General features: G+C 51.7%; 1 protein-coding gene across 1 annotated transcript; it reads left to right on the top strand.

Moving 5' to 3' along the window:
* The first annotated feature begins 10151 nt into the window (after positions 1-10151).
* On the top strand, positions 10152-21129 carry LOC137671316 (ATP-dependent RNA helicase DDX19B). The gene is made up of 12 exons (XM_068414789.1): positions 10152-10279; positions 11285-11333; positions 11758-11811; positions 12670-12805; positions 14639-14731; positions 15396-15498; positions 16285-16399; positions 16569-16746; positions 17179-17416; positions 17951-18113; positions 18617-18808; positions 19224-21129. Exons 1-12 carry the CDS (start codon positions 10223-10225, stop codon positions 19283-19285), a joined length of 1440 nt encoding a protein of 479 aa, XP_068270890.1. The 5' UTR covers positions 10152-10222; the 3' UTR covers positions 19286-21129.
* The last annotated feature ends 213 nt before the right edge of the window (positions 21130-21342 follow it).

Here is a 21342-nt window from a genome sequence, read left to right as displayed (position 1 = left end):
AAAGGGGGGGGAAAGGGAGGGGGAAAGGGGGGGGGAAAGGGGGGGAAGGGGGGGGAAGGGGGGGGAAGGGGGGGGAAGGGGGGGAAGGGGGGGGAAGGGGGGGGAAGGGGGGGGAAGGGGGGGAAGGGGGGGAAGGGGGGGAAGGGGGGGAAGGGGGGAAGGTGGGGGGAAGGTGGGGGGAAGGTGGGGGAAGGTGGGGGAAGGTGGGGGGAAGGTGGGGGAAGGTGGGGGGAAGGTGGGGGGAAGGTGGGGGGAAGGTGGGGGAAGGTGGGGGGAAGGTGGGGGGAAGGTGGGGGAAGGGGGGAAAAGGGGGAAAAAAGGGGGAAAAAAGGGGGAAAAAAGGGGGAAAAAAGGCTGGCTGGGATGGAGGAGAGCAGCAAATAAACCAGCAGAGGAGAGGATGGAGGGCAGTAACGAGGGCTGTTATCTCAAGGCACACTCCTGATTCCCAGCCACCAACCTCGGCCGGTGCTGATTTAATCCTCCTCTCGTTCCACCGCAAAGGCTGCTCACACCAGGAGCTGCCCATGGGGGTCTGGAGGTGCATCCAGGAGCGTGTCCAGCTTGGCTGCTCCGGCACGGGAGCCCTCGGTGAGCGTACGGGGAGGCCATCACACCCCGGGGTGCTCCAAGCCGTGCTAACAGGGCTTGTAAAGTCAGAAGCTGGCAAGAGTTCACCTGCTCCAGGGAGAGATAATGAAGGTTGTCTCGCTGTGGAGATGTGGCAGAGGCCATCAAGATATCGGGAAGTGATTAAATGCCGGGTGGAGGAAGGAGGAGGGGGGATTATTTTGCCTTAGGGAAGAAAGCAAGCAAGAAATAACAAGGGGAAGATGCTCTCTACCAGCTAGGCGCAACGGGAATTCATTATGGGGTTGTCACAGAGGTGAATTCGAGCTCCAGGAGCGTGACTTTGGCAGCTCTCTTGGCTGTGTTGACTTAGGGCAGAGCCACGGCTCAGCCCCGAGCCCCTCACCTCTCCTGCACGGAGGCTTAGGACATGCCTCCCATGGAGCTGCTCTGCATCACCCAGGCCAGCGCAGGCGTTAAAGGACCCTCGGTGGGATGCAGAGCCCCGTGCCATGTCCTGGATAAAGCACACCAGGAGAGCTGCACCCCTCCTGCTGCTCAGAGGAGCCCTGCACCAGCCCTGCCTGCTAAGCCAGCTGCAAAAACCACCCCACAAGGACAGGGGAGGCTCGGAGAGCTCTTCCCAGCTGCTTCCCCCAAGAAAGTCCTTGGGACAGGGCTGGGAGGCAGCCGGCTGCTGCCAGCACCCTGGGGCTGCTCCACACACATCGTGGTGCCAACGCCATCAAGTGACTGCAGCGTGGAAAGGGGAGAGCAGGGAGGCTGGCATGGGGGAGAGCAGGGGGAGAGCTGGCATCTCTCTCTTGCGTCCCCCCCCAGCTGCTCCCCATCCTGCCTTTGCTGCTCCGGGACCTGCACTCAGTCTCTATCCAGGTCGTGGGGCTGGACCCTCAGGATGGGAGCTGGCAGGACCCCACATCCCAGAAATCACTGGGATGATTTGGCAAATCATTGGCAAATACCTCCAGCCAGCTTGCTGCATCACCAAAACCACCCCATACCTGTGATCCCATCGGCTGGGGCGCAGCTCAGGGCTGGGACAGAGATCATAGAATGAATCACAGACTGGTTTGGGTTGGAGGGACCTTAAAGCCCACCCAGTCCCAACCCCCCTCCACGGGCAGGGACACCTTCCACCAGACCAGGTTGCTCCCAGCCCCATCCAACCTGGTCTTGAACACTGCCAGGGAGGGGGCAGCCACAGCTGCTCTGGGCAACCTGGGCCAGGGTCTCACCACCCTCACAAGAAGGAATTTCTTCCTCATATCTCATCTCAATCTCCCCTCTTTCAGTTTAAAACCGTTCCCCCTCGTCCTATCACTCCATGCCCCTGTAAGAAGTCCCTCTCCACCTTTCTTGGCCAGCCACGCTCAGGACCTGGCACACCAGGAATCTACCACCTTTTTCTTTTTTTCCTTGCTTTCTAAACGCTCTTTCCTTGACAATCTGCCCATCTTCACAGCCACGGAGGAGGGAGTGACGCCAATAACGTGCTCACTCCACTCCAAGCTATACCCTCGGCCGATTTTTATGTGTGATTTACGGCGAAGGCACCGATGCTGCACCGACAGCGTTGCTCCGCGGCGCAGACAGGCACCGCGACGCTCAGGCTCGCCCACAGCCAACACCGAGCCGCTCTGCCTGGCTGCGGGCACCTGGCCCAACGCACCGGGGAGGCTTGGGGGTGGATTTTAAAGGATTGGGTTGGAAAAGGTATTTAGGTGCCTGAAAAGGGAGTGTGATGCCTGGAGCGCCGCTCAGAGCTGCCTGGGTGCCCGTCTGCATCTCTAAGCACTGACGTGCCCTCAAAAAATCTGGGTTTTGAGCATGTGTAATAAAGACAGAGGCAGACTGATGCTCTTCTAAGGTGTATTTTCATGCATTGAATAGAAGAACAGAGCAAACCGTGACTGCCGTAGACATGAGCACTCAGCCTGGCTCCTGCACAGCTCCCCAGAGCAGGTTGGGGTCCATCAGTGCCACCACCGCAGGGTCCCTGGCACGCACAGCCCACACCGGGTCAGTAAAACCCAAACCAGCGCTCAGCAGCTGGGATAACACCGCTTGCTGCCTGCGGCACGTCCCCACCTGGCCCTGGTGTCCGAAGGGCAGATGTCCAGAGGAATCCCCGGCTGCTTTTGCCCCCCCAAAGATACGAGCACAGCCCTGTGAAGCCCAGCCCTGGTGCCGCACGTTGCACCAGAAGCATTTTTGGGCTGCTGAATCGCTGCTGCTGTAACCTCTTACGAGCCCCAAATGGGTTCCCTTGGAAATCTCACCTCCAGGTCCAAGCCAGACCCGGGTCATACCCACACTGCTCGGAGGGTGTCTGTTTTTCTGCAGCTGGGTAAAATATTCCTTCTGCTCCATCTGTATCAATCAACACTGACATCCAGTGGCTTGTCAGGATGGTTACAGCCAGCGCGTCTTGCGGAGACGTACAGACGTACAGCCCTGGACAGACCACCCCGGCTGCTGGTGGGGTGCCTGTTGCACCACGACCCTTCGTTAGCAGCCCTGGAAGCTGCTGGGCAGCCTCTGTGGGGAAGCAAATTCCCACCAGTTTGCAAAACCAAGACAGGAGAAGCCCTGAGCTCCCCAAACTTTGGGGGCTCTCATGTTGAGCCACGCTTCGGTATTTCCCCCGGCTTCGCAGGGGCAGCTCGGCTCGGGGGGCAGCCGTGACCACACTGGGGGACCCCTGACTTCACCTCCCTGACCCACAGCAGCCACAGGTCACACCTGAGACACGCAGGACCCCTCCAGCCCCTCTCCCCCAAAGCACGGGGCTCAAACCTGACCAAGGGACTGAAATCAAACCCCCAAAACAGTTCTAGGAAGCAATAGGAGCAAATGGAGCCCAAAAAGGCGCACACAGCACTCTCCCATCCCAGCTGGCTTTTCCTGAGCCCCTGCCCAGGGCAGGGAGGAGAAGCTTTGCTGGTTAAGAGGCTTTGCTGGTTGACAGCAGCACCTCCTGGAAGAGACACTGATCCACCATGGCAGACCTGTGGGAACCTCATGGAAAGCTACAGGAGCCATTCTCCCGTCTCCAGCCTCCCCTCGCCCCAAAACACAAGCACGGGGTATCCCACCTGCCGGGAAAAACAGCAAAACAGCCGCAGCATTTCCCCCCCAGAGCTGCCACGTCCCCTGCGGGGTGACAACAGGGCACCCCACTGCCGAAGCGGTGACAAAGATTTCTGGCCAGAGGCATGCATCCCTTTGGGAGCTGGACAAGGGGCACCCTGAGGCCTCAGATATGGAGACCGGGGGGATGTGGGGGGAGCCCGCTGCTCCTGTCAGCACCCTGTGACTGGGGCACCCAGCCGGGCTCCCGCCTCCTGGGGTGATGCAGCACCAGGCTGAGAAGTGACTGACAGCAGAGACGGATTTCGGGGGCTGTCAGTCACAGCCCTGGCAGGTCTCCTGGGCCATCAGGCTTGCCCCAGAGCTGGGTCTCAAGCACCATGTTTCACGTCCCAAGCTGGGTTTCCAGAGCCCTCAATCACGTCCCTGTGCAGAGAGCATTTGTGATACTGGGCTTAGTTAACCCCCGCCTCACTGGGCTCGCTGCTGTGCCAGTGCTTGGAAAACACTCCAGAAAAGGAGGATTTAGCCCAGCTAAAGGGTGTTTGGGCTACAACCTCCCTCGTTTCCTCAGCCCAGAGATCTCTGGCTGGGCTAAAACCTCCAGGCAGCCAGCCCCGTGCATGGGATGCAGCTGGAGCCAAGGACTCCGGGCCCCCAGGAGCTGCACAGCCCTTCTCCATCCACCCCTGCCCTCCCCAGCCAAGCGTGGTGGATGCAAGCCAGGTCCTTGGTGCTTTGACCCTTACTGGGAGGATCAGAGTCCTCCCTCACCCTGCCAAGGTCAGTCCCCTCTTCCCCCAAACCACTGTGTCCACACCTGGGACATCCCACCTGGCTGCCCAGGAAAGCAAAAGCAGCATCGTCCCCCCCACTCCAGCCTCCTTTGCTTTCCCTGCAGGGAGATGGAGACAGTCACTATTAAAGTCTGTATGGTTTTGGGGAGGGGAGTGGATGCTCAGGGGCTCACCATCCAGCTGGGGGGAAAAAAAAAAAAGGCAAGGCAGGGAAGCAGCAGCTTGCAAAGTGTGGGCTTGTGCCTGCAGAAATATTATGACAGGGATCTCTTCACAGAGCCGCTTTGTGCTGGGATTGTGCACAGCCTTGGGAAGGAACAGCCCGCACACACACCCCCCCTACACCCCCCTGCAGAGCACACGCAGCCCAGCCTGCTAAAAAGGTGCAGGAGCAACTGGAGAATAGCCACTGCTTTTCTTACCTTTCCTGGAAGAAGAGAGAGGAGGAGGAAGAGGAGGAGGAGGAGGAAGGGGATGGGGGGGTTGGAGCAACTTCACCCGCTCTTGCCAGCCCCTACAACTGCCCGCAGCTGGGCTTGGGGGGCAGGAAGGGCCGGAGAAATCCCGAAGGCGTCAGGCACCGGCTTCAGACTGCTTTTGTCTCTGAAAGACACGGAGAGACGGAGATAAGGAGAGAGAGAGAGAAAAAACGGGAGGGAGAGAGAGCAAGCGCCAGGGCTTGGGGTGGGGGGAGCACTGCACAACAGCCACCTCAGCAACCTGTGGCATCGGCCACCCCCCGGCCCCTCGCCATCGCGCAGGGATGCAGGGGCTGCCGGGGCTGGGCGGTGGTCCATGGGGGTGTGGGATGGGGAAGGGGGCTTACCTAACGGGCTGCAGCAACATGTGTCCCCGTGGCGAAGCTCTGCCCGGGAAGCCAGGGAAGGTTTCTCGCTTCTCCAGAGCCAGCACCCGGCTTCCCACTGGCAGCCAGCTGATGAGCGCACACTTTCCGGAGCTGTTTGGGTGACCATCATTAAGTGGAGCCATTTGTTTTGTCAGGGAGGTAACCATGACAATCACCCTGTACACACACCGCTGGCTTCTCCGCGCCTCCTCCCCTCGCTCCCCTCCTGCTCCCGGGGGGCTGCAAGGGGAAGGGGCAAGGGGCAAAGCCCGCCTGGGCAGAGGAGATGCCCTTGAGATGGTCAAGTTGGCAGAGAAAAGGGGATGCAAACTCATTTACCCATCACCACGACTTGCTTCCCCGGGGTGAGATTTTCTGCAGTAGCTGCCTGGAGGAGAAGCACTCCCCTTTCTCCCATCGCCTTTCCCTTCTGTCCTCCCCTTGGTCTCTTGGAAATCATCCTAAAACCCCCCAAAATCAGCTCTTCTGCAGCCTTAGGCCAGATCTTCCCTCTTCCCTCACTTTCTGTGGTCTTCTCTGCTCATCCACCCTTTCCTCCAAAGCCCCTCACTGAGCAGCCCCCCAGCCGTGGGACGTACAGAAGGTCTAAAGGGGACCCTCCCCACGGGCAAAGGGGAGCGATGCTGTCACAGCAGGATGTGCTTGTGCTGGATACAGCCCCTGCCCCGAGCAGCTTACACTTAAACACAGGAAAAAACACCTGGAAATGAAAGGGGAAACTGAGGCACCGGCTCGACACTGTCCCAGAGCAGAGCTGGACACCGAGCCTGGGTCAGCACGCAGATGGGTAAAGCTCCTCCTCGCCGCTACCTAAATTGGGTGATAACGGCGCTGCGGCTGACAGGCAGCTGGCTGGCACTGAAAATATCACCGTCTCCCTCGAGAGGGAAAGCTCTCCAACGCAGCGGTGATCTGCAGGGGGATGGAGGTTTTTCCCCCCACCTCATCCTACACAGAGACACAGATCCACCCTCAAATCTGGTTTGTGTGTCCCACCGCAGACCCATCCCTGGCAGTAAACCCACCGCCGCCGGCAGACCGAGCCCCTAAACCCACCCGCCGGGCTCTGCGCTAAAACATCCCTTCCCTATAACCCCACGTCTCCCTTCCCGTCTGCATCCAGACGAACCCAGAGCGTTTCTTTCTCCCCCTCGTCTCTCAGCGTACGCCCGCGTCGCAGGCAGGACTGGGGTGACTAGACGCATGGCATCCCTAATGAACCGTCTTGTCTTCACCGACAAGGACGTGCTTTAGGGGAAATATCATGAAACTCTGCCAGCAGACGCCGGGTCCGGAGCCTTTTCCCTCAGCCCAGATCCCAGAGGCTGACTTATGCCCTGGAGCTTGAGAATTTACGGTTCTTGCTAGACAAATAAGTCAGCCGTGGAGAAGCCCACGTCCCACATCTCCAGCGCCTGTTAAAATGTTTCCTTACTACGGCTTTTGGCTCTTTTTTTTTTTGGCTTTTGCTCCTACGAAGAAAATAACGTATGTGAGGAAAAATCCTGGGATTCATACCAACAAAACTGGTAGCTGCGGCATATTTATTTATAAAACAGAGCAGGATCCGACATGGAAGCTGAGGTAGATGTGAGACCTTAGGAAAACAGAAACAGAGTTGCTTTAGGGGGAACTAATACTGAAGGCGAGGCTGCCTCACCAAGGGCATCAACATGATGTTCAGAAGTGCTGCCACATCCCAAAGCAACTCACAGGGGCCTTCGACCGGCGTTTGTTCCTCCTCATCCTCTCCAGCTTGGCCATGCCTAGGAAAACCCACTGTCGATAAGGGCCACCTCCTCCCAGGGAGCGGCAGCTGAGAAATCAGATGGGCTGCAACTGCGGCATAAATAAGACAAAATTTGGGGGGAGGACAAGCTAAAAATGGTATTTGAGCTCACCAGAAGTCCAATCTCTGAGCTTGTGGCTTACCCAGCCGGGGCCAGCTAACAGCTGGTGGAAGGGCAGCATCTCTAAACACCAAGGCACCACAGAGGAGCATTTCCAGTCCTGTTTCATGCCTGGGACCAGCCCAGGTGAGTTACGGGACCAGCTCGAGGGCATCCAGCAGAGCAATGGCCAAGCACGGGGCAGGTTTTCCCAGGTCCTGGCCCGCTCATTATTCATCTCACTCATGCTTCGATGCTAGATGAGTACGTGACTGTGTCTCTTTGATGTCTGCACGCTCTGAACACAGCGTGCATTAAGAGGCTGGGAGGTTTGAGCAGGAAAAATAAAAGAACAGAAAAAAAAAAAAAAAGAAAAACCTAAACTGAATCTCCTGCTACATGGAGAGCAATGAGCACTTCTCATTACCTCCATGTAAATGCTGCTTTCCTCATCCTGGAATGCTCTGAACAAAACCACAAATCGCCCTGTTGGTAGATGGTGATGATAAAAGGGGTAACATGGGCTAAGCAGGGGCTGCCTGCTCCTCTGAGCAGGGAGGTGTATGGACAAGGGGCCTCCGACCTGTTTGATGGGTAAGGACCACAGTTAATGCCAACGAAACTCCACTGTGCAACATCTGCCCTCCCGAGATCTCTCGTTCTAGCACAAAGTCCACTGATGAGGGGAATTACGCATTTATTTAATGTTAAATTAATCTATTTATTTCATGTTTAAAAGAATATTTCATCATATGACAGGCCCCTGTACCGAGCACACGCTGTAGGAAAAACATCCCCTGCCCCAGGGGCTGATGGAGAAAAGCTTTTCTTCGTGTAGAGAAGATGCAACACAGAAACACCCGTGACCGCCAGCACGATCGCACCTCGCCGACAGTTCCCAGAGCCTCGAAAATTCTGGCAGCTAAGGTAGAGGATTAGAAAGGAGGGCTTGCAAAGGCTGCCTCCAGCCTGCCATGGGCAGTTCTCCTCGGTTCCTAAGCCTCGATTTTCCCATCTCTAAAATGGGGCTAATCCCAATCACACCTCTTCGCTGGAGGTGTGTGTCTTACACTGGGAAGCACGAGCATCTCTTTCTTTCTGCAGCTGAAGTGCCCATAGGCCTCTGGGACTTCCCACGTTACTTTTTATTTTTACTCTAATTAATTAATTAACATCTCAGACTTGCTTGCGGCTGCCTGCTCTGTTCCCATTGAAAATCTCCTCGCATTCAGCTCCTGCATTCATCATCCTCCTGAGCGCTGCGATGAGTTGCCATGGAAAAAAGCCATGATGTCACCTCTACAAATAAAACTGCCAGACCCCAAAGTTCCCGTGTGTGGCCGGAGGGGATCACAACATGTAGAGGGACACAGGGCCCTTGCCTCCAAAGAGGAAACCGAATTAGATGGATGGGGTGAAAGCATCAGATGACAATACTCAATAATCACGGGGTTTAGTTGGAAGGAAAATAAAAAAATCACAGAGGGGCGTTTGAAGAGCGATAGTGAAGGGTCTGGTCCTGCCTGGGCTAATGCACCAATACTGGCAAAATTGCATGAGGTGTGGAGAAGATTTCTCGTGCTCAGAAAGAAATAACAGCTCTAGTGGAAAGTTTCGGGCTGTGGGAGCAAATGATGTGGCTCTGTGTCTTCATTAAAAGGGAGGGTGAATATCAAGACGAGGAAGTAACCATTGTCTTGGGAACTTCTGGCTGATGCCTACGGACTTGGCCATTTTACTAGTCCTGCTGCATATAATAAAAACACAAATTAAGACCCTCCTCGAGGGCTGCTCCTTCCATGCGAGGTTCAAGGAAGCACAAACACCGCGCAGGCAATGGCAGCCCAGCGAGGAAATCCCGCAGGCTCTTCCCACACTTCTTTCCTTTCTGTTTTCCTTGTTTCTCACCTTTATTCCAGGAGCTTTAAAGAACAGGTTTGATATCGGGTCTCAGCCAGCTCCTGCCCTACAGCGAGAGACGGCACACAAACAACTTTTCCATATTCCTGTCACTTCTACACCTCCGTGACTCATTCCACCACCTTGTTTCTCACCCACACCTCTATTTCAGAGGCAGAAAGAGCTTCAGTTCCCTCACAAATGTCACAGCCTCCATGTGATTTCCCCCCAGCCTCAGCTCCCAAAGGGATCCCTTAACATGAGAAACTCAAACCTCACTCCCACACCACACAGGGGGCCAGGCCCCACACCAGGCAGCACGGCAGGGCCTGACCCCCAGCCCCACACCATACAGGGGGCCTGGACCCCAGCCCCACACCATATTGGGGTCCGAGCCCCACATCACGCAAGGCACTGCCTGACCCAGCCCCACAGCACACAGGGGGCCAGGCCCCACGCCATAGACAGGGCCTAGATGCCAGCCGGGCCTAGATACCAACGGCACCTCGATACCAACGGCACCTCAGATACCAACGGCACCTCGATACCAACGGCACCTCAGATACCAACGGCACCTCGACACCAACGGCACCTCGACACCAACGGCCCCTCGACACCAACGGCCCCTAGATACCAACGGCCCCTAGACACCAACGGCCCCTCGACACCAACGGCACCTAGACACCAACGGCCCCTAGATACCAACGGCCCCTAGACACCAACGGCACCTCGACACCAACGGCACCTCGACACCAACGGCACCTCAGATACCAACGGCACCTCGACACCAGCCCCACAGCACACGGGGGCCAGACCCCACACTGACGCGACGCCCAGCCCGGCGCGCAGCACCCCACAGCTCAGCCCGGGGTGGGCCAGCGAGCCCCCCCCAGCCCTTTCTGTCCGCCCTTTAGTATCCCCCCGCCGCGGACCCGGAACGCGGCGCTCCCGGAATGCCGCCGTGGGGGCCTCTTTGCCGTCGAGACCGTGCGGGGAGGCGCCAGCGGGCGGCGCAGGCGCCCTGTCCGCGCTCGGCGCCATTGCGGCTGCTCCCGGCGAGCCCGGCGCCAGCACCCCCCGGCCCGGACATGGCCACCGACTCCTGGGCCCTGGCCGTGGACGAGCAGGAGGCGGCGGCCGAGTCGGTGAGTGGGGAGCGGGGAGCGGGGAGCGGGGAGGGGGGAGACCGGGGGGGGCGTGCCTGGCAGCGGCCCGGCCCTGAGGCGCGGGGCCCCGGGGCTGCGCTGGCGCCGCCGCCACCGAAAACAGCGAGCGCTGGAAACCCCTTTTCTCCCCATTTTCTCCCCATTTTCTGGCGCATCAAAAGGGGCAGGGAGGCCCCTGTCCGCCCCCTTCGCGGGGGGGCCCTGCCGGCAGCACCGCCTCGGGGCATCCCTAGGCCTGGGGTCTTTCTTTAGGAGCAAAAAAAACCCCTTTCCTTTCTCCCCCCACCCCCCCCCCAAATTTCTTTTCTTTTTCCTTTCATTTTTGAGTATCAAAAGGGCAGGGAGGCCCCTGTCCTTCCCCCTCACCCTACATCCAGTCACAACCCTGTCAGCAGCACTGCTACAGAGGTGGTCACCAAGCCCATGGTCTATTATCCAGGGGCCAAAAAATATCCCTTTTCCTCTCATTTTTTAATGATAAGATCTAAATATGTTTGAGGCATTGGGAATTTTATTTTTCTGACCCGCTCAAGCGCAGCACTTTAGCCTGGAAAGCATTAACTCAGCCCCTGGGATGTACAGCAAGACCCTCAGGGTTCCTCTCCCTGTCATATTTCTGGTGGTAAAACAAACACTCGGTGAGAGGGATGTGTCCTGGGACAGCTCGTGTCAGCCAGGGCTGCCCTGGGCTCGAGTGTCCATCCTGGAATGTAAATTTTCTCCCATTTGCCATCAGCAGAGCTATTAGGGAGAGGAGATGCAGGGACAGAAAACAAACCCCTTCTCCATGTCATTGTTACAGCTTAGAAAAAGTGATATTTGTCTTAAAACTCTTGAAGTCTGTCTCGCTAACGTCATCTCATTTGCCTTCAAGCCTGGATTCTCACTGTGCAGTAGTTTTAGCAGGTGGTAAATCTAGAAGCTGTGATGAAAGCTGAGGTTTTCCCTTTGAATGACTGATTTTGTGTTTTTCCTCACTTGTAGTTGAGCAGTTTACACCTAAAGGATGAAAAAACCAAGCCAGATGCCAATGGTGAGTTACAGCCGCTCAAACGGCCTTAGAAAGGGCTTGATGTTTTTTGCGTTGGGTTTGGAGCGTAAATTCCCCATTAGGCAAGAAATTCCAGACAAGGGAAACATAAAGCTAAGATTAAAGAGCATAGACTAAATATCTGGCTCCTGCGCTTGTTCTGCTAGGGTAACTTTTTAAAGTCGAGTTTTGCTGTATTCAAGGAGCTGCGCGGGCAAAATCTGTTGGTGGGGTTGATGATAAACTTCAATTTGGCCATACAGAGCGAGCCGTCACTTGGGTTTGTTCTGCGCACCGATAGAGCAGGGCTGTCATCAGGAAAGTGGGCTGGGTTTGTAGCTTTTGCCACAATATTCCAAACCTAAAACTCTGTGGGTGGGCGCTGCCTGACCTCACATCTGCACCAAAACCGCCTGTTTTAATTTAGGTGCTGTTGTCAAGGTGGACGACAACATAGAGAAGGCAGAGGATGAGGAGAAGGGTAAGTGCCTTCATGAAAAAAGCTTTGGAAAGGAATGTTGAAAAGAAAATTCATTTTGTATATACTTAAAGTTAGCCTGCCTTATATCTCAGGATGGGTGAGCTTGTATCCTGCCCCAAGGACTTAACTGTAAGACATATCCTTCCTCCATAACACTTTTAAAGCCATTGGGTCGTGTCATAACTTGGGAGACTCCTGGATTAGAGTGGAGAGAAATAAGGGGATAGCAGTGTCCTCAAAGGCAGGACTGGATACAGGAGCAGCTGGATAACCTGGAGCTGGAATTGCTGTAGCAACCAACGTGTTGCGTTTATGAAATGGCTGTTAAGAGGTGGGTAGCGGCTCTAAATCCTTCAGAAGGTGCCTTTAGAAAACAGATTGATTAGCAAAACCCCAAAGTGCAGCAGTTTAACCTTCTGTTTTGATCTCACTTATCCTCAGCCCTTGTTGCGTTTCAGCCTTGGAATCTTCAAAGTACCGTTTGTCCTCAAACTTTCCTTGAAAAGAAAAAAAAAACACACCTAAAAGGTGTCTGCCCACACATCAGATAACAGTGAGGCTTTAGGAGGCTTTTAACCCTGTCCCACCTTCCAGTTAGATGCTAAGCTGTAATAAGCAGAGTTCTGTATCTTAGGACAGCGCTGGCTTTGGTTTGTCTTCCTGGATATTAAATGTGAATCTCTGGGACATCTTGGTAGCTGTCTCATTCGGGAAGTTTGGGCTCTTTCATGAGATTGCTCTGTAATAGAGAATTTCAGTGTTTGGATGCATCTTCTCCTTTGTACCTGGCTCCGTGATGCAGCGTTTCGGTGGCGCGACACCTGAAACAGGCCGTGATTGATACATTTTTTTCAACAGAGGACAGGGCTGCCCAGTCCTTGTTGAACAAGCTCATCCGCAGCAACTTGGTGGACACCACAAATCAAGTGGAGGTGCTGCAGAGGGATCCCACATCGCCTCTCTACTCCGTGAAGTCTTTTGAGGAGCTGCGACTGTAAGTGCCTGTCGGTTCAAAGCTGCTGGGGGGGTAATGCTGGCACGAGCCAGAGGCTTCTCTGCACTGAGCTGTTAAAACCTGGGAACAGAAATATTAAACAGGCTCCCTTATGACTGTATTTTTCAGCATATTGTTTGGCCCACTCAGGTGTAGGAAGCTTGTTCTTGAACTCGGGGAGAGCAGAGTTGACTCACTTGTGGTGAGTCTCACTTTGGTGAGAGCAGATACAAGTTTGGAGCCTCCCCTCGTGTCCTGATAGATTCTCTGGCTGCATAGGAGATACCGCTTAAAAGTGCATGGGTTTCTGCTTCAAATTAACTGCAAATTTGTCATTAATAAATTAGCATATCGTTTATTGTATTATTTAAATGCAAGGAGAATGATTTTATCCATCTTGGTGCCTTGTGAAGGCTTCCATCTGAAACAAGCTCTCTTTAATTCCTGGTCTGTGTAGAGCAAGCCTTGCTTTCTGTAATCAGCTCTAGCAACACTCCTCTGGATTTTAATGTCTGGTTTTTCATCTTCCGATGCACGTGGAGCTGGGGTGTGGTAAGCTGGAGGAGTCCTTCCATGGCCACTGTCACCAGGGTTCTGTGAATTGCACAGTGAGACCTTTCCTGTGCCGCAGGCGGCGGCGTTTCGCCACCAGTTCTCCAGCAGATGCAGGGAGGCTCGGAGCAGGTGTCCGGCGGCACGGTGGTGTTTTGGAAAACAGGAGATCTGTTTTATTGGCAGAAGTAATGAACACAACCACCTTCTGTTCCTGTTCTCTGGTGGCTATTTGTGAAGGTCCAGCAGCAGCAGTGAATAGTACAAAGGGAAGAGCTTATCTTTTCCCTGCCAGCAATACTGGATTTATGTACTGGAGAGATTACTAGTGTTAGTATTTTCTGACCCCTCCTATTGAATACCTTTACCAGTGGCACTTTCAAGCGACAATAGCTGTATTTAAGGCATGACAGATTTATATATATATTTTTTTTAAGGTGCTAAAGGGATTGTTGTTGGTTATATTGGTGATCTCGGTTTTGTTGCTCTTTTGCAAGCTCCACGGGGAAACGGGAGCCGGTGAGACTTCTCACCCTGAAATGTCAGGATGTCGTTTCACTTTGTTGATGTTGGTGGTTGAATGTCTACAAAAAAAAGCTGAGGTCCTGTAGTGCCTGTTAGACTAATTCCCATCTTTCAAAAGCCAAACAAGCCAAGTGAGTTAATGATGGGGACAGCCAGACTAATTGAGTCTTCATTTTGTTATGACTTGGTGTATCCTTGGCAACTGTTGCAGAGTTGGGCTTTGTACGTCCTTGCTTCTGAGCAGCACAAGGTTATGGTTTCAAAGAGCTTTTGTTCCAGCCGTTGTCTGAAAGTAATATACAATTTTTAAAAAGCATGTTGTGCTGACTGGGAGTTCTTAACAGCAGGAAATGGTGGGCAGGAAACCTGTAACCTGCTTTGAAAGGAAAGCCCTTCCTTCTGAGCACCGCTAACAGCACTCCAGTAGGCACTTGGAGGCCATCGGCTAAGAGTTCACTAGCACCATAACCTGAATTTTAGGTTGTTCTTGGATGTCCTTGTCTACACGAGTGTCTGCTGAGACTAGGAAGCTCCCTGGAGGAAAGCAATTGATGAGCATTTGAGGACACAGTTAGGTTTGAGTGCTGGGTTGTAACCCTGGATCAGTAGGTCTAGTCACGGTGAACTAAGCTTAGGTACAAAGAAAGGGGCAGCTCTAGATGTGGTTGCAAGGGGTTTTTTCTCACCTTTTTGTACACAAATGAAGACCAAATGTACTTTTAATAGGTCATGGTATTAAAACTTCTCTGTTTTCAGGAAACCACAGCTCCTGCAAGGGGTCTATGCCATGGGCTTCAACAGACCATCAAAGATCCAAGAGAATGCCCTGCCCATGATGCTTGCTGAACCGTATGTACACATACTTTCTACTCCCAGTATAGGAAGGATTTGAAAGATCTAGTGTACTATTACTGAGCTCTGGAGGGGAGGATGGTGATGGGGGAGCTGTCTGGGCTGTGGTGAAAGGGTTCCCATGCCACGGTGTTTCTGTGGTCCCAAACTATGTGACAGCAGCCCTGGATTTGTCCTTTTCCTAGGGCTGGTACTGACCATGCAGTGCTGCAGTGTTTGGCTGAGGTCAAACCTGATTTTCCTAGTCAGCATAGGGGAGAAATAAAAAGGCTGCTGTGCAGTGTAGCTCCAGAAATCGTGGGTGGGGGTCGTTGAGATGCTGCGTTGCCTGTGTTCCTGGTTTTCCTCTCCGCGCCCTGGAGCTGAAATGTATGAGGTGTGAAGACACTAGGGGGAGATGTGCAAAATGGAAAAGTACCGACAGATAATTGCAGTTTTCCTGCCAAATCTCCCTAATCAAGAGGTGCTGAAAGGGAAGCTGGTAGAGGGCAGAAACTAACTTCTGTGGGGCGTAGCTGGTCAAGTTAGGCACCAGTCCAGAGCAGTGGTAAATCTCAAGGGTATTAAAATGCCACTCAAGTTTTCTTTGTCGTTCAACCCTGTGAATACGTTGTCCGGGTGGCTCATCTGGTCGAGCTCACGTCTGCTCTATGTTCTGCAGCCCACAGAATCTGATCGCACAATCTCAGTCCGGCACTGGCAAGACGGCTGCCTTTGTCCTGGCCATGCTCAGTCGTGTCGAACCTGGGAACAAGTATCCACAGGTAAAGTTTCTGGGACGTGAGTGTTCTGGGGGGGTTTCGTGGTGGTGCAGTGCCACCTAGTGAAGAGGCTGGGCTTGTGCTGAGACATTTGATAGTAAATCCATCGTTTGATAAAGCCATCTCTGTGATGTCATTCATGTAGAGTGCTTAGCAGGGGCTGGTGATTTGGGGATCTGTCAAAATGCCCTTAATGCAGAAGATGTGGATTTTGTTCACAACTGGTTCCTTTCAGTCCCTCCCTTGTGTCACTCAGGCTGCTATTGCTCTGTGAGGAGTTAAATCAAGGGGATATCGTTCTGGGAAAAAATAAATCAGAGAAATATTGCGAGCTGAAGGGGATTAAGTGGAATTTGGGATGGAAGAGAAGATATCTGTGAAAGTAGAGCAGAAATGCCAAGAAAGGGGCTTTTTAACCCAATTACCTTATGAGATAGTTGACCAGTGTTATCAAGGCTAGAATTCTTTCCCTAAAAAATGCAGTTCTTATAATTTGGTCTAACTGTAGGTGTTCAGTTCCTTCTCACTACTGTCCATAGATGTCCCCTGGCAGAGCATCTGCACTCTCAAGCCTGAGGAGCAGGATTGAACGCAGAAAGCTGGTAGCTAGGTGACTGTGTCACATCAGCTCCTTCCCCTAGTTTCAGGATGCAGAACTGATGGGCTTTCAGAAGCCGTTCAGCTGCTCGCATGTTCATCTTCAGGAAAATTTCAATTTTTACAAGCAAGTATGGTAGTTTTGCCCAGGATGCTGGTCATCTGAAACACGTTATCCTTCTGTCCCTCCAGTGTTTGTGCCTTTCCCCAACATACGAGCTGGCACTTCAAACAGGAAAAGTGATTGAACAGATGGGCAAGTTTTATCCAGAGCTGAAACTTGCGTATGCTGTCCGAGGCAATAAACGTGAGTAAGGTGAAACGCTGCCACCAGACTGTAAATGAGAAAATGGTGTTCCCTGGGTGCAACACAATAACCGAACAATGGAGCAGTCAGATGGCTAGTTCAGAGAGGGGCGGAGTGTTTCACTGTCTGCACGGCTATCTTATGAAAGCCTTCCTTTCTGTCTCGGCAGTGGAGAGGGGTCAGAAGATCTCGGAGCAGATTGTAATTGGCACACCCGGCACCGTGCTGGACTGGTGTTCCAAACTGAAATTCATAGATCCCAAGAAAATCAGAGTGTTTGTCCTGGATGAGGCTGATGTGATGATAGCAACCCAGGGCCATCAGGACCAGAGCATCCGCATTCAGAGGTAAGGACTCGGCATACGTTGCCCGAGGTGATTTTTGTTTCTCTCCATTATAGCTGTTTGTGACATAGGGGCAGCAGGGCTAGATTCTTGACTGGTGTCTTCACTGATAAAGCAACAGGATTAAAATGATGTATTTAGCTCTACTCCAGACGGTTAATAGAGGCAGAATGTCAGGGGATGACAAGCAGTTTCATTTTCTCACAGAATAAAAAGCCTGTCCCTGGAGCAGGGTTTATTCATTTTTAAGAATGCAAGTCTGGATGCCACTGGTCCATGAGGGAACGATCCGGTGTTGGTAAGATTGGTCTTTCCAGCCACTGAAATAACTGGTTCTGAGGTTATTGTTCTGCTTTGCCCGTAGCATTAATCCCATCAGGATGTCAGGGGGTGAGTGTTGCGTGGGAACCCTGCCCATTTTGCTCTCTCTTGCAGAATGCTCCCCAAGGACTGCCAGATGCTTCTGTTTTCTGCCACTTTTGAGGACTCTGTGTGGAAGTTTGCTCAAAAAGTCGTTCCTGACCCAAACATCATCAAACTGAAGCGAGAGGAGGAGACACTGGACACTATTAAGCAGTATTACGTGCTGTGCAATAACAGAGATGAGAAGTTCCAGGCTCTCTGTAATATCTACGGCGCTATCACCATTGCCCAGGCCATGATCTTCTGCCACGTGAGTCCTTTTGGGGAACATTAGTCCCAACGACCCCGTTAGTGTCCGATAGTGCTAAAAACCTGGCCAGGCACACTTCAGAGGGAAACCAAGAACACCAATTGCCCTTTTCTTTGGCTTTCCTGGCTCCCTCATTGGGTGAAATCTTGAGAGCCGTGATATCTGTCGGATTTCACAACTCTGTTCAGCTCAAACCCTGCCATTTTCCAAGCTGAGGAGTTTTGTTTACTTGTGTGAGTTTTTAGCATACAGATGTAATCCCTCATGGAGTGAAAGCTGAGGAGCAGAGCACAAAAAAAAGTGTACTTTTCTTAATCGAGGGTTCCTGTGGTGGCAGATGCACACTTCCTATAACTGATATGAGAGCTGGGAGCACGGTTTGTAATGGGGAGGAGGGTGGGCACAGCACTTCGGAACTGTTGCCTTTTGAGATGTAAAAAGCAGCCGTGGAGCTTCCAGGCGACCCCAGAGAGGTTTGTTCCTGCTTTACAGCATTAAAACTTCCTCCTAAAGACGGGCCTCGCTTTGTTTCAGACTCGGAAGACGGCTGGCTGGCTGGCGGCGGAGCTCTCGAAGGAAGGTCATCAGGTGGCATTGCTCAGCGGGGAAATGATGGTGGAACAGAGAGCCGCGGTGATCGAGCGTTTCCGAGAGGGCAAGGAAAAGGTGCTGGTGACCACAAACGTCTGTGCCAGAGGTAGGGCATGGCAGAGCGGGGCCGGGGAGGGGCAGAAGCGGTGGTTCCTAAGATAAGATACAGCTGGCCAGCTTACAGAAAGAATTCATATCCTCAAGTGTTCTAGTGTGGAGAAATTAGGGTCCTTAAAGTAATTCCTGGGCTTTCGGGCTGCTGACCGTGTCTGTGCATATAAAGATGCCTGTGGGCAGACACAGGATTCCTTGTAGGCGTCCTGCAGCCCGAGATGAACGAGTCTGTCCTGTGAGAATGTTATGCTTCTGGCGCCAAGCCTGGCTTGTCCTGCTGACCCGTGGTGTTTAAAATAAACATGTTCCGAAATACAGAAATCTGAAAAATAGTGAACTCCAGTAGGGATTTGTGTTGCAATTTGACATCCTGGAACAGTTAAGACAACATAGGACTTGGGGAAAAAAACGAGGCCTTTACAGGCCAGAGGAGGCTGTTTCTGCTGTGAAGTGCTGTGAACTGAGTTGTGTGATCTGATGCTTTCTTTGTATCAGGGATCGATGTAGAGCAGGTCTCTGTTGTCATCAATTTCGACCTTCCCGTGGATAAAGATGGAAATCCAGATAATGAGACTTATCTGCACCGCATTGGACGTACAGGTCGCTTTGGCAAGCGAGGACTGGCCATTAACATGGTGGACAGCAAGCACAGCATGAATATTCTCAACAGAATCCAGGAACATTTCAGTACGTACCCTCAGACTTTCTTCTTTCTCTAAAATGAGATGTTATTTGTGCAGAATTTGGACTAGCTGTGTACTGAGCAGATATTTATTGAGCCATAAACTGACCCCAGAAGAGCACCTCAGCTGTGTTTTGTGTAATGTCACTTAGGATTGTGAACTGCTACATATGATAGGAGCAGAAATAAATAGAGTTGTCTGCTGGCTACCTGGATAATCCTTAAAATGGATGTTCCAGATGGTGACATTCAAGTGTCCTGATGGGCCTTCACTAAAAGAAAAAAGTTTTCTGTTGTGGTTTTAAAACCTGACTGAACATTTCATGGCTAAACCTGAACTTCTCCAGACCCGCTAAAGAAAGCAGCTTTCCCTTCTCTGCTCTGTGTTATGAAATCTGACTTATTTCTCATCTTTCCCAGACAAAAAGATAAACAAATTGGATACTGACGACCTGGATGAAATTGAGAAGATAACTAACTGAAAGTACAGCTGCTGGAACTGGTGTGGACCCTGCTGTGGAAACTCTCCCACTACAATTGGATCAGCGTTCAGATTGTCACGCCTCTTGGCTTATCCTGAAGAAGACTGTTTAATATATGAGTAAACAAAATATTACCTCATTTGAAAAATTGCTGTTGGACTTCAAATTGTGTAACTATGGGGAGGAAGAGGAAATGTTTACAGAAGCTTTTAACATTTCTTAGTTTAGCCTTAAAACGAGGAGATCTTTTGAATTCTAAGAAATACACTTGCCAAAAAAAGGGCAATATGTAAATATCTAAAACAAATTTAAAAGGAAAAAAAAAAAGAAAAAGCTTTATTGCCCTTAATTGGAATTAAGTTCAGCATTCACCTAATCAGTTAAAATTCAACAATCAAATCTATAATGGACATAAGAAAAAAGGAAAAAAAAAAACCCAACCAAGGCAGCTGGTTTTTGGCTAAGAACTCAACTTGTACAAAATAGGAAGTCATTCTCTTTAGCGCTCCCCTGAGCTCTTTAAGACTCATTTCTGGCTTCCTGATGGATTTGCCCTGCTTTTCCTTACGTAACTTGTCCTGAGGGTGTCTCCAGTAGCTCATACTCGCAAACGCAGGTGCCGTGTTGCTTCTGCTGGGCAGTATTTTCTTTTAATTTGTCCTTGATTTGTTAGAAAGGCCACTACACGTGAAGCGGTGCGGTGGTGACAGTGCTTCAGTCCGTACCCTAGAAGTTCCTCTGAAGGGTTTAAGCTCACCGAGGTGTAGGTGGGTGGGGTGGGGTGGGCAGGGAGGGGGGCAGTATGAAGGGAACTGTACTAATAAGTTTTGGAATAAATTCACCTCCATAAAATGCTAATTGGAGTGGGGGTCAGTCACCTTTAGGTAGGTGGTGCCAGTTCTACGATGCTGCTGTGAAGCTCCGTGTGAATAATGTACAGAACTGCTGGGCTTCACCCATCAGTGATAGGAGTAAAAGAAATAAAATCATGATAGCTTGTATTGACCAAAAAAAACCCACCTTTAGAACACCAAATTTACCTGTTCCAATATATTTCAGTACCAGAGTTTTGAGTTAAATTGCTCAGCCAAATTGCAGAGGGGAAGCGCTCCACTTTCATCATGCTCGTAGTGCAAAACAGGTCCTCAGCCCCTCGCCCCAGGGTGATCCTGGCCGGAGGAGGAATGATTTGCAACTTCTGTGCTCGGGCTTTTAGTTCAGTCGGGACCATTCTTGTGCGCACAACTGAAAGCCTGTGGGTTGTTCCCCCAGCCCGGTTTCCAGGAGAAAGGAGGCTCCTGAACTAGAACTTAGGGTGCACAGCTCTTTTTGGGGGAAAAATGGGACGTGCGTGAGCAGCCATCGGCCTGCTACTCGGTGCAGGAATCACTTCGAAACAAATGTATAAATTGTAAATTTAAACTAGGAATTTTTCTTTGCAATTTTGGCCATCGTATTCTGTTCAAAGACAGGAACATGGATCCTTTTACCAAGTAAAAAAAGGCTCATTTAAAATGTACCTAAAATTTTAGGAAATTGTGCACCCTTTTATCAATTTGTATAAAGGCTTTAGTGAAAAAAAAAAAAAAGAAAAAACTGTTAAAATTGAACTTTTTGTATTCTGGGGTGTATCTATTTTTATCCTGTTGGAAACCTATTTAAAGTGGCAGGTGAGTGAGTGCTTGCGTGTCGAGTGGAAGACTTGTTTCAATCACCTACTTTAATAGTACAGCTGAATGACCTCGTGACAGCAGAGTATGGGGTTGAATTGTCATGAAAGCTGCTGCTGGTCCTGTGTGCTGTTTCTAATGTACTTTTAATTGGAGTAAAGAACACCTACTGAACGCTGCCTCCGCTCATTTCTGCCTTGAATACTTCGTTGTTGTTTCAAAGCCGCAGGTAAGGACCTCACCAGCCAGGAGTCCCGATGAGTTTTCTCTTTATGACCTTCTCAAACCAGCCTGTGACAGACTGAACTTCACCAGATTTAATGCTGAAATTCTTAAAAGCTTCCCACAAGGAAGCTTGTGAAATGATACCACACAGTAAATGAGGTC

This window comes from Nyctibius grandis, chromosome 17, assembly GCF_013368605.1.
Source record: "Nyctibius grandis isolate bNycGra1 chromosome 17, bNycGra1.pri, whole genome shotgun sequence".
Taxonomy (NCBI): domain Eukaryota; kingdom Metazoa; phylum Chordata; class Aves; order Nyctibiiformes; family Nyctibiidae; genus Nyctibius; species Nyctibius grandis.
This window is presented reverse-complemented; position numbering and strand designations above follow the sequence as displayed.

What these genes read in the sequence shown, in the direction of transcription:
- LOC137671316 (XM_068414789.1), top strand. Translation starts at nt 10,223, where the DNA reads ATGGCCACCGACTCCTGGGCCCTGGCCGTGGACGAGCAGGAGGCGGCG. An exon ending in AGGAGGCGGCGGCCGAGTCG is followed by an intron (nt 10,280 to 11,284) that starts GTGAGTGGGGAG and finishes CCTCACTTGTAG; the next exon opens with TTGAGCAGTTTACACCTAAA. An exon ending in TCTTTTGAGGAGCTGCGACT is followed by an intron (nt 12,806 to 14,638) that starts GTAAGTGCCTGT and finishes CTCTGTTTTCAG; the next exon opens with GAAACCACAGCTCCTGCAAG.